This window comes from Rattus rattus, chromosome 17, assembly GCF_011064425.1.
Source record: "Rattus rattus isolate New Zealand chromosome 17, Rrattus_CSIRO_v1, whole genome shotgun sequence".
Taxonomy (NCBI): Eukaryota; Metazoa; Chordata; class Mammalia; order Rodentia; family Muridae; genus Rattus; species Rattus rattus.
The window spans coordinates 2,193,415-2,209,706 of NC_046170.1; the positions used below are offsets into that span (position 1 = coordinate 2,193,415).

The 16,292-nt window shown below is 49.6% G+C and overlaps 1 protein-coding gene across 1 annotated transcript; it reads left to right on the plus strand.

Moving 5' to 3' along the window:
* The first annotated feature begins 156 nt into the window (after positions 1-156).
* On the plus strand, positions 157-12,265 carry Usb1 (U6 snRNA biogenesis phosphodiesterase 1). The gene is made up of 7 exons (XM_032887456.1): positions 157-388; positions 1,371-1,537; positions 4,527-4,710; positions 7,778-7,831; positions 8,741-8,846; positions 10,115-10,198; positions 11,330-12,265. The coding sequence occupies exons 1-7, from the start codon at positions 285-287 to the stop codon at positions 11,432-11,434; spliced, it is 804 nt and encodes a 267-aa protein (XP_032743347.1). The 5' UTR covers positions 157-284; the 3' UTR covers positions 11,435-12,265.
* The last annotated feature ends 4,027 nt before the right edge of the window (positions 12,266-16,292 follow it).

Genomic DNA, 16,292 nt, shown 5'->3' on the forward strand with positions numbered 1-16,292 from the left:
ACTCCAACTTTTTGCAAGTCTGGCAAGTGGACCCGCAGTCCTGTGGAACCCGCACTGAGACACTGGGGCGCCGGAGCGATCCGGAAGGCCGCCTACGACGTTTACCGCAAAAGCGGTGGGCGCAGTCCACGCTACAGATCCGCTGGGCTTTGCCCCCCGGGTCGCCAGGCCCCGCCCCGAGGTGGAGCTACTCTAGGTCCGGCCCCAGAGGGCACTTCCGGCTCAGCGGAACTCGGAGCGCCGGATCAGATTGTCGGTGGACCCGGCTAGTGGTCGAGGCCCCAATGAGCGAGGCGCCCCTGGTGGGCTACAGCAGCAGCGGTTCGGAGGATGAAGCGGAGGCCGTCGCCGCGGGGCGCAGCAAACCGGGCTCTGGACTCCACCGTTGGTGAGGAGCGAGGAATTTATCTCTCTCGAGCATAGATTCTTTTGAAACCTAGGTGGTACCAGAGCCTCCCGGATAACCACGGGAGTGGGTCGGTTCTCCGGGAAGAAAAAAAAGGGCTGGCGAGGGAAAGGATTCAGAACACAGCCTGGACAAAGCCCTGAAACCACACACACACACACACACACACACACACACACACACACACACACACACACACACACACACACACACACACACACACACACACACACACACACACACACACACACACACACACACACACACCCCCTGGCCAAGGCGAAGTTGGGAATAAGGACACGGGTTCAAGTCCAGCTCTGTACGTTGGTGCATTTTATCCCCCTTTGGTGCGCAACCGTGTTTCTTCTAAGATGTTTCCTCATTTGAACACAATTCAGTAATAATCCAAGCTTTTCATTCGTCTAGTAAATGCTCAATGAATAGCCACCGGGAGTCACACAGGAGACTGGAGACTGCACACTGGTGCAAAAAATCCATGAAAATCTTATACTTAAAGGTTCTTAAGCACCGGCCTTTGCTGAATGTAGTATGTCAGTTCACTGTGCGAGAGCTCTAGCGAATAGAAATATGCTCTACGTATAAGGAAATTAATGTAAGCCAAGATCACAGAGCTACGTGAGTTCAGGACTGTCCAGTTATCTACTAAGAACCTCCAAGCCGCAGTGCTATCTGCAGAAGTGTTTCCCATGGGGACCAAGAGCTCACTGAGGTCTGCCTCACAGAGTAGCTAGGAAACTTCAGTAGTTCTAAAGCGCTATGAATCTCTAGAAGAAGCTCAGTACCTTCCTGGAAATTTATACTCGGCTACCATGGCTGAGGGAGGAGGATCAAGTTTGAGGCCAACCTGGGCTACATGGCAAGACCAGCGGTGCATAAAGGTTTAGAACTTTGGTTGTATGTGGAAAGAGAGATAAATGGGGATAAATGTTTGTTCTTTTTGCAGTGGCCAGAACCCACTTCCGAGTCAGAGTTTTCCAGTGCCTGACAGTGTGCTAAACATGTTCCCCAGCACAGAAGAAGGGCCTGAGGATGACAGTGCAAGGCATGGGGGTCGCATCCGAACCTTTCCCCATGAGCGGGGCAACTGGGCCACCCACATCTACATACCATGTGAGTCACTTACTAATGATAAATGGTAGGAGGAAGAAACCGGGACCCCTGTGTGCTGGACTCATATCCCACCCCAGTCCTGAGGAGGTGACCAACCACCTCGCTGCTGAGTTAGACCTCACTGTATTCACTGGGTGTTCTGTAACTTACTGAGTGTCTCAGGGTCTTCATTTCTGCACCTCTAAAGTGGGGGTAATGGTATCTATCCCCTTGGAAGATTAAATCAGATAATCTCTGCCTGGTTCTTAGCACAGGACACAAGGCAGTAGCTCTGACTTTGTGTAGACTCATCCACTCTCAGTATCTACTCTCCAGAGTGCTACATTTCTCACAACAGATGAGCCCACCTTTTTGTTGTTGTTGTTGTTTTGTGGGTGTTGTTTTTTTTGTTGTTGTTGTTTGGGGGTTTTTGGTTGGTTTGTTTTATTTTCTTTTTTGGTTTTTTGAGGCAGGATTTCCCTGTGTAGTCCTGTAGTTAGGAATTGGGGCCAATTATTTTTTGTTTGTGTTGTTGTTTGTTTTGTTTTGTTTCTAGGTAGCCCTGGCTGTCCTAAAACTCCGTAGACCAGGCCAGCATGCTCAGAGATCCGCCTGCATCTGCCTCCTGAGTGCTGGGATTAAAGGAATAGAGTGTGGCTCTATGTTAATGAACTTTCTCCCACCCCGTCCCCCACCCCCTCTTTCTCTGTCTCTCTGTCTCTCTGTCTCTGTCTCTGTCTCTCTCTCTCGATAAAGTCTCACTTTATATCCCTGGCTGGCCTTGAACTCACTATATAGACCAAGCTGGTCTCAAACTCACTGAAATGCACTTGCCTGAACCTCCCAAGGGCTGGGATGGTGAACATGTGGCCTTAATCAAGTTTTCTTAATGAGTTCTAACAGTTCCATATTCTTTCTGTATTCTTTATCAGTATTTCTCAGTCTGGGGCTTTTTTTTTTTTTTATCCTCTCTGCTGTGTCTTTAAAGGGCAGACATTTTAAATTCAATGAAGGTAATCTTATTAATCTTCATGGCTGATGACCAACACAGTGGTCTGGATGTGGCACTCGGAGAGACACTTCCCATAAGCAGATCTTAGTCACCCACTTCTAGTTTTGTTGACTTTCTCTATTGATTTCCGTTCTCAGTTTCATTTATTTCTCCTCTGATGTGAATTATTTCTTCTGATTACTTTGAGGGAATTCACCCTTCCTTTTACAAAATCCTAAAGTGGAAGCTTAGGCCATGAATTTCATTTATTTATCTTTAAAGATCTACTTTGCAGGGTGTTGTGTTGTGTGCCTTTAATTCCAGCACCTGAGAGTCTGAAGCAGACAGATCTCTGTGAGTTCAAGGCCAGCCTGATTACATAGCTTCAGGACATCCAGGGCTACATAGAAAGATACTGTCTCAAAAAAGAATTACGTGTCTGTTTGCTTGTGCAGACATGCGCACACGCATGTGTGTGTGTGTGTGTGTGTGTGTGTGTGTGTGTGTGTGTGTGTGTGTGTGTGTGTGTATGCACACAGGTGCCTACAGAGGCTAAAAGACAGTCTGTGAGTCGCTGTGGGAGCTGTTAACGGCTGAGCCACTTCTCCAAGCCTGACCATGGGTTTAGATAAAAAACACTCCTTTAATGTTGGAAGTAGCCTTATAAGATCTTTTGCTGCAGCCCACAAATTTAACTAAAACACATGTGTTTAAGTTAAAAAAATATTTGCAAATTGCTCCTGGGGAAGCGTGAGCTCAGGTGCTTCTGGTCTGATGATGTGCAAGTTACACAGTCTGTGTTGCACACGCCTGTGGTCTTGCTTCTCACAGCTCTGGGAAGAGCTTTTGTTTTTTCAGTTTGCTGAGGATTTTGCTTATTGTGGGCAACAACTGGGCTTCCTGTAGCCTGGACTGGACACCAGGAGTCCCCTGTATTCCTCTCTTTAAACATTGTTCTCATTTCATTATTTATTTATTGAATGCATGTATGTATGTGGACACATGCAAGCCACGACAGATCAGAGGACAGCTGCAGGAGTCAGTGGTCCGAGTGGGCAATGTCTGGCCACCAGACTGGGCAATGGGAGCCCATTTTAATCCCCTTCACCCCCTACCAGATCTGCCCCAAATCCTCCCCAATACTCCTTACCTGCTGGGTACTTCTTGTTTACTTGAATTCTTATAATAAATATATGTTACGACATGTATAATAAATACGACACTCAGAAAGTCATATTAAGGGCTTGAGAGATGGCTCAGGGGTTAAGAGCACTGACTGCTCTTCCAAAGGTTCTGAGTTCAATTCCCAACAACCACATGGTGGCTCACAACCATCTGTAATGAAACCTGATGCTCTCTTCTGGTGTGTCTGAAGACAGCTGCAGTGTACTCATGTACATAAAATAAATAAATCTTTTTAAAAAAGAAAAAGCACTTACTGCTCTTGCAAAGGACCTAGGTTCAATTCCCATCATCCATGTGGTAGTTCGCAACCATCTATAACCCCAGATCCATGGACTCTGACACCTTCTTCTGAACTATGCACATACATGGTAACATACGTACTTGCAGTAAAACACACACATTTTTTTTTATTTAATCCACATTAAGTTCCCATCTAGATGACTCAACAGTTAAAGTGCTTCGCATGCAAGCCTGATGACTTGCAGGGTTTGATCCCTGGAACCCAAGCCATCTGTAGTCCTAGCACTCCTATCATCTAGATGGGAGAGCCACAGAGAAAGAACACAGGCTAGCTATCCTACAGCCCCACAGCAGAGACAAGGGAGACCCTGCCCCAAACAAGGTGGAGGAGAGAACCAACTCTGGAAAGTAGGGTCATGTGTGTACCCACACAGATCGCCATAATAAACTTGTTTGAAAAGACATTAACGTATTGGTAGGCTGTGCAGACAGGCTCCTCCTGAAACCAGACTCTAAGGGCTGATCTCCAGGCTTTTTATTCACCTGTGACAGCTTGGCTCAGAGGGTGATCTACCCTCCCCACTCTTTCTCTAGATGAGGCGAATGAGGAGTTCCAGGATCTGCTTGACGTGTTGCTGCCCCGAGCTCAGATGTTCGTGCCTCGACTGGTGCAGATGGAGGAGTTCCACCTCAGCCTGTCTCAGAGCGTGGTTCTCCGTCACCACTGGATCCTCCCCTTTGTGCAGGTGCTCAAAGACCGCATGGCCTCTTTCCAGAGGTGAGCACTTCCCTCTTCCATCAGTTCCCCCTCCTTTCCTGGGCTTTAGTGGTCTTGGGGCTGGGCATGGTGCCCAGCAAGCAGGCCAGGCCTAAAGGCCTTCTGAGGCTGCTGTGCTGCCCATCATGAGAGGCAGGAACCTCACATGAGCTCTTCCATAGCCTGTGTTGAATATGGAAGCCCTGCTGTCTGTCTCTGAGCTCCAGCGCTCCTGTTGTCACATGCGCAGAGCTTCTCCCGTACCTGTACTTCCTCCACTCTCCAGATACTAACTGGGGTCCTACAGTGTACTGCAGTTCTGACACCAATATCCCAGTTAGTGCGGCCGCACAGGCTAAGGGCTTCATCCCACAGGCTGCTCTCTACAGGAGGTGTCAGCTGCATGGTAGGTCCCTAGGTCAGCCAAGAACTGTGGTTTTGGTACAAATTGGAGCTTCACATGTTAACACCTCTAGCCCTCCTACTGACCACTTGCTAGAAGGACTCACAAAATTCAGGAAAGCAGCTCACTCCTTGGGTTTCTGAGTTGTTGGTTTTTTTTTTTTTTTTTTTTTTTTTTTTAAGATTTATTTATTTATTTTATGTACAGCATTCTGCCTACATATGTGACTGCAGGCCAGAAGAGGGCACCAGATCTCATTACAGATGGTTGTGAGCCACCATGTGGTTGCTGGGAATTGAACTCAGGACCTCTGGAAGAGCAGTCAGTGCTCTTAACCGCTGAGCCATCTCTCCAGCCCAGTTGACCAGTTTTTATTTTTTATTTGTTTTATTTTTTTGGTTCCTTTTTTCGGAGCTGGGGATCGAACCCAGGGCCTTGCGCTTCCTAGGCAAGCGCTCTACCACTGAGCTAAATCCCCAACCCCAGTTGTTGGGTTTTTTGTTTGTTTGTTTTTCCAATTTATTTACTGAGACAGGCAGGCTCTATAGACCAGGCTGCTGGGGGGGGGGGGGCGAGGCTCATAATTTTGAAGTGAAAGTGTGGCTCTTCCAAATGGAAAATCTCCTCATTTGGTTGAAGAGGAAAGAATTTGCTCTAGTGCGGTCAGTTGGTGAGAAAACAAAGACTACAACACGGGCAAATACGCATGCATGTGGAAGTCAGATGTTGGTCCTCACCTTCCGCCTTGCTCAACACAGGGTCTCTTCATTGTTTTTCTGCTGTGTGTCTCAGACTATGTCACCCACGAGCTTCCAGGATTGTCCTATCTCTGATTCATCTGCAGGTGGAGGCACTAGAAATACAGATGTTAATGCTACTGTGTCCAGCTTTTACACGGGTTCCAGAGTTTTGGGTTACATCCTCACACTTGTCTGACAACTACCTTTACCCACTGACTAGCTCCCCTACCCTGCAGGCTCTTTTAAAAACATGTTCATTAGACTTGAGAGGTGATGCCTCAGCAGTTAAGAACACTGGCTAAGCTTATAGAGGACCGGGTTCAGCTCCCAGCTCCCTGTCTGTAACTCTAGTTCCAGAGACTCTGGCCTCCATGTGCACTCCATGCATGTGGTCTACAGACATGCATGCAAGCAGAACACTCATGCAAATAATTTTAAAGCACATTTTAAAGTGTGCATATAGGGGGTAGCACATGTACATACATATGTGTGTGAGGGTCTGTGCCCTTGTGTACATCTGGAGGCCAAAAGAAGGCATCAGCTGTCTTCTATCAATCTTTGCCTGTTCCTTTGAGGCAGGGCCTTTTCCAAACCTGGACTTGTGTTTTCTTGGCTGGGCTTGGAAGCCCCAGCAATGCTCTATCTCTGCCCCACGTATAGCCGAGGTCACAGGTGTACATGCACTTGTTAGATGGGCCCTGGTATCAGAATGTCAGTCTGCACGCCCACACAAGGCTCGTAATCACTAGTCACTGAGCCAGTGCCCGGGTGTTGTTGTTGTTGTTGTTGTTGTTGTTGTTGTTGTTGTTGTTGTTTAGTTTCAGCAGATGGGAATGATTAGTCTGACTCTGTTCATCCTCTCCCCTGGTAAGTAAAGAATGGAAAAGCCCTTTCCCTTTGTTCTAGGGAATGCTGCCCTTATCTTACTGAAGCTCTGTTTCCTGGTCAAACTAGCATTCAAATTGGGTGATCAGAAGCATTGTCATGGTAACAAGACAGACTGGTGCACTGGTGAAGGTGAGAAGTCAGTGCAGGAAAATTCAGGAAGCCCCTCCTAGGGGGACGCCACTCCTGGGGAAGGCCACTCCGGAGCCTCCTTGTGGGTACTGACTAGTTCTTCAACAGAGCAGGCACCTTGCTCTGTGCTGGAAACAAGCAGTATCAGTCTCTGTGGGACGAGTATGTAGCTTGTTGCCCTGCTCACTCGAGGATCAGAGAGCAGCCTCTGAACTGCTGGATTGACGTCTTTGGGGAAGTGGATTTGATGTTGTCCTTGCTCCGTTTTCTGTCACGTGTCCTCATGAAGCTGGACCAACTGCAAACTCTGAGTCTGTTGAGTCAAGATGACCAAGAACAGGCAGCTAGCCCTGACTCGTCCCTGAGTGAGTGGGGTTTCTGCCTATTCTACAAACAGGCCCACTTCACCAAAGCTCTGTAGACGACAGCAAGGGCTTTACAATCAAACGGAGCCTTAACTTCAGCCTCACCAGGCTTCTGTTTTCTTGTCCGTAACTGTTGGGCCTGCCTCACAGGGTCCTGTCAACATTTATCACCACCCACACGGAGGACAGCTTTCTCAGGTGCACAGCAGAGCATTCTAACGGTACATTCATTGTGCTGGTACCCGGACACTGCCACGTGACATGCTGCAGGCTCAGTTAAGGTCTTGATCAACTATAGGATATTTTTAGTTCAAGTTTCCACTTAAGTCGTGGGGTAACAATATTGATTGTAAAATGAATGAATTATATTTTTAAAATGCTATTTGAGGGAGATATTTAGAGGACTGATTGCTTGCTTTGTTTGTTCTTGACAAATATTACTGTAATTGAGATCTTCTGGTTTGGCCTCCTGAGCACAAGACCGCAGACATCCATCACCATCCCTAATAAAAGTTCTGTTGGTTTTTTTTTTCTTGAAATATTCTTCTTCTTTTAAATTTCAGGTTCTTCTTTACTGCCAACAGGGTAAAGATTTATACCAATCAAGAGAAAACCAGGTGAGTCCCTGACTTAAGTCACCAGAAGAAGGTTATCTGTTGCCGAGACAGGGGGTCTTTGTTTTCATCTGTCTCCTCAGGAGAACTCGGGGGTGGGGGATCTTAGGGGGTACAGATGTAAGAGCTCTGATCTCAGTACAGGGTGGGCTGTGACGATGGAGACCTGTCCTTGTCTGGCTCCCTCCCTGTCACAGGGATGAGGTCCTCTTACCTTCCTTCCTGCACCGCCTCTCACTTCCCCATTGGCAGATGAGCCAGTGAGGTTTGAAGAGTCACAAGTACTGAAGCGTTAAGGAAGGTGGCATTTCTGATGCGGGCCCCCCAGTCCATTCATCGAGCCGCACCTCTTAGCTGCTCTGAAAGGCTCGCCCTTCCCCTCCTCGTAGGCTCTCTGGCTTCAGAAGCTGAAGGGCTCCAGGTGTTGGGGGTTGGCCGTGTCTGATATTGCCAAGCAGGTGAGGACAGGATTCGTGGCTTTGGTAACGTAGAAATCATATTTGTTGGCCACTTTGACAAGAGCATTTCTGAGGAAGGGTTAGATGGTACAGAGACCAGACTTCATGGAGGATTTAATTACTAAAGGCAGAGTTCTCCGCACCTGCTGGAAGAAGTGGGTACCAAAGAGGGTGATGAGTCCTCAGGGTCTGCCAGAGAGGGGAGGGCAAGAGGGTGGTGTATGCAGTGGTCGATGAAGGCTACCCTGGGAGGAGAAGAGAGGTCTAGTGGAAAGAATATTTTAAGTCAGGAAGGAAGGTGGGTTGAAAGCTGGTTCGTGGACCAGCAAAGACTGCACAGGAAGACGGGATGAGCCACAGCCCAAATCCTAGGCTTCCTGCTAGATGCCCCCTGCTCCAGCATGTGTGGTCTGTGCTCGTACGCTGTATTCTGTGTCTCTGCTGCCCTTCCTAGGACCTTCATTGGGCTCGAGGTCAGCTCAGGGCATGCCCAGTTCCTGGACATGGTTTCAGAGGTGGACAGAGTCATGAAGGAATTTGACCTCACTACTTTCTACCAGGTAATGCACCGTGCTGAGGTAAGGGAACAGACGGTTACGGTCTCTGCCACAGGGCTGCTGTTCTGCCAGCCCTGAAACAGAGCATCCTCAAAGAAGCCCTGTCAGAGACACTAAAGAGACCTCAGAACTTCCCTGTGGAGGGAGCCCTGAGTGCCAGAGCACAGGACTGCGGTCAGAGGTGTCTACCCAAAGTCCAGGATTTAAAAAACCTCTGCAAGGGGTTGGGGATTTAGCTCAGTGGAGGCCCTGGGTTCGGTCCTCAGCTCCAGAAAAACAGAACAAAACAAACCAACTGCACACATCCTGTGATCTGTGCTGCTGCTCTGTAGAGTGTCCGTGTTTGGCCTGTCTTCCTGTGTGTTTCCGACACAGCGGAATGACCCTTCAGAAGGGCCGTAGCTTTAGTCTCCATGTACCTTTCCCATGCCTCCTGGGACTCAAACTCCAGGCCGAGTGTCACAGCTGGAAAAGTCTGTGGATTCTGTTCAGTGTGGTTTTCAAAACCATGGCAGGTGTACAGTTATTTTTAAAGAGAGATAATTATTGTTTCTTCAAAATTGCTGACATTTGGGGTTTTGTTCATTTCATCTGGAAAGTATGGCCTCTGCTGGAATGTTCTAGATCAGAAAGTAGCCAGGCATGGTAGCACATGCCTTTAAACCAGGAAGCTGGAAGTCCAAGATTCAGGTGCCTCCATGGTTGGCTTCTGATGAAGGCTTGGCGTCCCTCACTGTCCTTCCCTGAGGATGGAAGAGAGGACACCTTCCACCCTCCCCCTTTGTTTCTCTTATTTTTGTGCTTATGGATGTTTTGCTGGCCTCTGTCTGTACACCATGTGCATGCAGTGCCCTGGAGGCCATTAGAGGCGTGACTACTGTCACAGACGTTCCTTAAGGAGATTTGTTATCCATCAGGTGGCTGCTGAGGACCTCTGTCCCCTAGGAAAGCTGCCATTGTTCTTGACCTGAGCCATTGCGCCCACATCTTTTTTCTAAGGTTGCCACCCAGTGCCCTCATTAACCCTAGTTACCTCCAAATACCATCACATTGGTCTTAGGCTATCACTGTTTCCATTCAGGGGAGGAGCACACTCCTGTAGTGAGGAGAGGCACCAGCTATTATGTCTGTGTGAGCAGGGGACTTGGCCTCAGCACTCGGGTAGCCAGGGATCCTACAGGTAGACCTGACAGGACTGTCATGGACCTGCTGTGGTGGATGGGCCTGCCATGCCCTCCTGTGGTGGCCTAACTCCCAGCTTTTCTTCCTAGGACCCTTCATTTCATGTCAGTCTGGCCTGGTGCGTGGGTGATGCCCGTCTGCAGTTGGAGGGACAGTGCCAGCAGGAACTACAGGTGAATTTCCAGATCAGAGACACAGAGCACTGAGCTGCAAAAATGGTGATATTGACAAATAACAGAAAGGGAAGGAAGGAGTGGGTACCTAACCCTGAGTCTGTAGGACACTAGGTGGCGAGGCAGGAGACCCTCGTCCCCTCCCTTTGTGCTCAGAGTGTCATCCCTGACAGCTAAGAGCTGAGCAGTGATATAGCTCTGGCCCCACCCTACACTTGGGGCAGCAGAATTGCATTTTAGCAAAATCTCTAGGGCTCTGTGTGTCCTGCCTTACAACCCTGTCGTGTGAGGAGGCTGAAACCCGCCCCTCAGCCCAGACTGTGTCTGAGGTCAGAGGTCTGGGTCTGCAGCTGTAAATGGAGGAAGAGTGTAGGTGCGCGGAACCTCCTTTGCACTAGGGCCTGTTTTTGAGGCAGGGCCTCACAGTGCCTCCTTGCTTGGCCTGGACTCACTGTAGAGCGGCGAGCCTCAAACTTGCAGTGTTCCTTCTGTTGATGAGTTCTGGGGCTTCAGGCGTGTGCCACCATGCCAGGCCACATTCTGGTAGCGTGTGGGGCAGGTAACCCTCCTATCAGTGCCCTGGAGGGAGAATTTGCAGAGCACAGAGTCTGGCGGCTGACACCTTCCCCTGGCAGCACACGAAGGCAGTGAGGCCCATTGTTGATAGCATCTGTTTTTCTCAAGAGAAGCCAGAAATGCAGGCTTGAGTGTGCAGTCTTCTGATTTTCTTGTGGTGGCAGCTGATTGGGATTTTGAAAAATACTCTGCAAGTCCAAGTCTGTAGGCCATGGGCCATCATCTCTGTAGGTAGGCACCTTCCCCTCGACCTGATCATACTCAAGACAGCAAAGAGCTCTGATGTCGAGCTCCAATAGAGCCTAGACCCAAACCCAACCAAGCTTATAGTCGTCACTGTCCCCGAGCACTGTGTCCCCACCCGCAAGCAGAGTCAATAGGCCCCACCGCATACGATTGTAAGATGCCTGGACAAGATTATGGTTGCCGAGCCTGGAGTCTGCATGACCAGGGCCTCTCAGAACTGCCCAGTTCACTGGGCTACTTTTGTTTGTCTGCGGTGCTCTGGGTCTGATTCCCCTAACATAGCTGTCATCTCCCTGCTGCTGGCTGAAGGAAATCGTGGATGAGTTTGAAGACTCAGAGATGCTGTTACGTGTGCTGGCTGAACAAGTCCGCTGCAAGTCCGGGAACAAATTCTTCTCGATGCCTTTGAAGTGAGCCTTGTGCCATCCTTTCTACAGGCCTGCTGATGGAAGAGCTGTGGGATGCCTCAGCCAGGAGTCCTCATCACACACTTAGCCTGTCCTCCTGGGCTGCTCACTCTCCTGGTCCACTTGGGTTGTAGGGTGGTCATTTCCAGAAACCACCAGTAGAGGGCAGCCCGGACTCTAACTCTTCCTCTGCTAGTCTTAGGAAAATGAGGCGGGCTGGAGAGCCCACCCACACTCAGTCCCCACAGAGGCCTCTCCCCTGCAGTAATGTATATTGATGCTATTGGCCATCAACCAGTTTTTAAGATCCTTGCATCCTGACCCACCAGTGTCAAACGGGCTTTCCTATCTGTCATCCTCCCTTTAATCTCCTTTATTTATCACCTCGTCCCTTCATCCCATCCTGTGCCAGGAGAGGTCATTTCAGGGCCAGGGCATAGGGTGCTACTTTGTGGTCAGCAGTAGTTTTCTTCATTCCTTCCTCCCACTTACCCAGCCAGGTGCCTGGGGAGAGCCCAGCAGATGTTTCACTCGGCCTGGCTATGGCTGCCAGCCAGGCCTCCAACACCCATGACCTCTGCTTTCCCATCAGCTTTCCCAGAGGCGAAGAGAGGCACCTTTCCTCCAGCCAGAACCCCTGCCCCTGCTGAGCATTCTTCGGGGAGGGGGTGGGAAGTGAGGGAGAGGGCCAGAGAGACATAGGATTTATTTCCCATCAAGCTCCTATCAGGGAAAAGAACCAAGCCATTCTAGTTGTCATGGGGATTGCTAGTGATGGAGAAGAAATATTTTTTTACAGTTTTAAATTATGTTCAACCAATAAAATCTGCCTTTTTAATGTGGTGTCTTACTTCTATTTAGAAAGATGAGCGGTGCCTCTGATCTCCCCTCCTGCTATGCTTCAGGGGCTCTTGGGAGGCTGATATGGCCTTAAAGATTTTTATGTGTCTGTTTATTTTAGTGTATGTATGTTGTGTACAAGTGTGTGTGTGCAGGCACAAGAGTTCAGAGGACAGCTCTCTGTTTGGAGGCAAAACACCCGTACCCATAAATATTTAATTTTTTAAAAGAGAAAAAAGTGGGGATGTGGCGAGCTTGTTCAGACAGCGCTGTTCTTGCTTGGTTAAGGATCAGGCCCTGAGCTCGGTCCTTAGAACGCATCTCTCAGAAGCTGCCTTGGTACCAAACACTTGTAATCTCCACACTGGAGAGGAAAAGAGACAAGGAACCCTGAGCTGTCTTACCAGCAGCCGTACCTAGTAGTCAAGCTCTGACCAATGAGAGACTCTGTCTCAAAACACAGACAGCATGGATGGCCCCTGAGGAACAACACCTATGCACACACACATACACAAACATCCCCTACGCAAGAAAATAGGAAGATGAGGTTGCCCTGTCTGCCAGGACTTCACCAGTGACACTGCATGTCCCAGGGAGATGCCATCCTCAGTCCTCCAACACATTAGACTATACCAGACGACCTCTACTAAGGCCTTCCTAGGGCCTTCACTGCTGAGCCTGAGGGAAGCAAACTGGGTAGAGGTAATTACTATGGAAGGACAGTTACGTGGCTTGCCTGTGGGCTTGAGAACGTTAGGACCTGACTCAACCCTAGCCTCAGCTTCTACCATGGTACAGCCCAGGCCATCCCTACACTTACCTCCCGCTCAGGGCTATGACTCTGGCTCCCACTTTGTGATTCATGTCCTCACAGCCCTGCCTTTCCCTAGGCTTAACACATTCATGCCTTGTTCCCCTAGTGCCACCACACCAATCTACTGGCGTCCGGCTAACCTGCTGCTTGGTGCCAGTGCCATCAGAAGTCACACTGGAGAAGCCAGCCTGCAGGCAACATGGTGACCCTAGCTGCCCAAGTCACATTACCGACACCTGCTCTGTGCCAGGCCTTGAATTGGGCCACAGAACGATCCAGGTCTGGCCCTCTGGGTGATGATCAAAGGGAAAACAGGCAAGGTGTTCTGAGTAGAATCCCCAGCCCTGTACTTGCCCAAACCACCGAGGGCTGCTCCCCTGGGGAAGGATGTGGCTCTGCAGGTCGTCTGTGCTGAGAGTGGAGTTAAAGTGCGGCCACTTTGAGAAATGGGCCAAGATCAATAAGCAGCTCTTCAATAGAGAATGGAGGTGGCAATGGAGGAAGGAAGTCTGAGCTTTGCGGAGGGGGATGGGCAATGTAAGCTATGCCTGAGGAGGCTGGCAACCTTTGCTTGGCAGGCACCCAGACATGCAGTGCGCCTCCAGAGCCGAGCGCTGACAGTGCAGAAGCAGCTGGGGAGCTTCCTTCCAAAAGAAAAGTGTTCCAGAAACCCAAGAGGCCACTGGAGATGGAAGGCCAGAGCAGGCTGGTCCACTACTAGGTGGGCGGTGTTCGGGGAAGAATCGTTCTTGATGAGGATTTGATCATGCTTGGGAGAGTACAGAATCAACACATCTGGCTCTGGCATCCTCAGATGTTCCCTGCAGGGCAGGGGAACGCTCATCTCAAGGCCTGGCTGGCCGATTTCCATCTGGCACTAAAGCCTCCCTTCTCCTTTGCCTCTCTAGACCACCCCAGCTCTGTTTCCAAGAGAGGGAAAGTACTTGGTTTGTTTATTTATTCCTTCTCTCGCACCCACAGTCCGAAAGACTGTCCTGTGGACCGAAAGGGTCCTGTTTGGCCAGCCTGGCACAGTACCAATCACTGAAGTGATAACTGGCCAAATATGAGAAGGCAAGAGCTTCAAATCAGGCTTCCCGACCATAGAGGTGTTTATGGATTAAAGAAATGGGGTGTTCTCAGGCATGGGAGGGTGAATGACGGGAAGTTGGGAATCAAGACATAATGTGTTCTACACTTTCAAGCCCCACCAGGGGTGTGGTGTATATATCTACACATACAAGTATGGGTGCCTACAGAGGCCAGAAGAGCGGTCAGGTTCCTCCAGAGCCAGAGTCGCAAGTAATTCCCACCTACCTGATGTGGGTGCTGAGAACCAAACTTGCATGCTCTTAACCACAGAGCCATCTCTCCAACCCATCCCAGCCCTTTTGAGCTGCCCCCAAGTCCTGAGAACCAGGCAACCTCTTCTCCCATGACCCCTCTCATCAGAGGGTTACTGACAGAGAAGTTAACGGGAGTGTACCACACAGCCACATACTTCTAAAACTGATAGGAAAAAAAAAATCAGGTAACGGGGGCTGGAGATGGCTCGAAAGGTTAAGAGCACTGGATCAGAGTCCTCCTTTTACAAATAAGAAAGTAAACCCAACTAGGAAACAAATGCTCCAGATTCCAGTGAAGTTGACCTGGGGCAGGAACTGGGCCGAGACCCAGTTTGAAATCCAGAGTTTTCTGAAGAACCTCTCACATAAAAATCCATTTCCACTGCTGGGTGTGGTGGGATTCAGCTTTAATCCTGGGAGGCAGAGTAGGTGGACCTCTGTGAGTCTGAGGCCAGCCTGATCTATAGAGTAAGTTCCAGGACAACCAGGGATACACAACGAAACCCTGTTGGTGGGGGGGGGCATTTGTGGCGGGGGGTGGGGTGGGGGTGGGGGTGGGGGGGGGGGGGGGAGGGATTCATTTCCTAGAGCCAGAACAACGGGCAATGGAATAAAACCATCAGATTTGACTTATCATAGTCTCTCAAACCTACCTGAGACTCTTATTATTATGGGTTAGCCCCATAAGCTCAGTTTTTCAAAAATGATTGGGAATAAATTTGGCAAACGGATGCAGTACACCTGAACAGAAGCTGTTGTTCACCCAACACTGGACATTTCGCAAAAATCAAATTTCTAATTAGAGAATTCAGAAGCTGGTTTTCCAGGTGAGAGACCCCTCAGGGAAGGCTACCAGTGGAAAGGGGAGAGACTGCCTCTACCCTTCCGCCAAGTCCCAATTCCCTTTCCACGAGATGTTAGTAGGCCAGGCACTGGGCATGTGTTATCTTCCTCCAGCCGGTGAGTGGGTTCAAACCAGCCATTTTTAAGGTCCTTTGCCAGGTCTCCTATTTCTGAGAGATGGGAGGGGGCAGAGGCACCCAGAGAGCCTATTCTAGGAAAGACCCAGCCTCAGGTAAGGTCCTTGTTTGTGGGGAGGTGCTGAGATGTGCTTCCCTCTGCCCTGGCTCCCATGGTTCTCAAGTGGCATACCAGTTCCCCCAGTTAACTACGCTAGGGCTGACCTTGGGCTGAAGGAAGTTACGGTGGATCTCCGATTCCCTTAGTCCACACTGGAGTAAAAGTTAAAGTCTAGCCCAAGCTTCACCGGAAGGTTTGCCCTCCCATCCAGAGTTCTGATGGGCCTCATGGACACAACTGACTTTCTCATAACAGAGACCAAATAGAGCCGGCTTTGCTTGGAAACGAAATGTGTGCACACTAGGAGCCGGAACCCTCAGCCCAACACAGAAACTCAGAAAACTCTAGTAATTTGCTCATATCCACCCCGCAGGGAAGTAGGGGTGCAGACCCACGCTTTGTAAGTGCGCGCTCTAGGTTGCATTCAGCACCTGAGGCGCCCCAGATGCGCCCTAACCCCAGACTTCTCGACTGAGGAAATTTACCAGAGTCTAAGACACTCTAGGGTTTGCGTTCGTGTATAGGTTCTAACGAGCGCCACAGTGGCACAGGTTTTATCCGTTCACCAAGTGGGTCCTGGGGATGGAAATCTTATCGCCGGCTGAGCCATCTTACCTGCTCCTCCAACTTCTTTTTTCCCCCCAGAGTTTTATTGCCATGTTTAAAAGCTTAAAGCAGTTCTTTAGGTCCTTATTCAAGTCTTTTGCCAGCCCACTTTGATCTGAATGCCCTCCCTCCAAGGGAGATCTCGCCTTTCTTGCGTCCTCCCTCGGCTTAGGGTCTAG

Coding starts and splice junctions, on each gene's coding strand:
- Usb1 (XM_032887456.1), top strand. CDS start 285: ATGAGCGAGGCGCCCCTGGTGGGCTACAGCAGCAGCGGTTCGGAGGAT. Junction 1,538..4,526: donor CACCCACATCTACATACCAT/GTGAGTCACTTA, acceptor CTCTTTCTCTAG/ATGAGGCGAATGAGGAGTTC. Junction 7,832..8,740: donor ACCAATCAAGAGAAAACCAG/GTGAGTCCCTGA, acceptor TGCCCTTCCTAG/GACCTTCATTGGGCTCGAGG.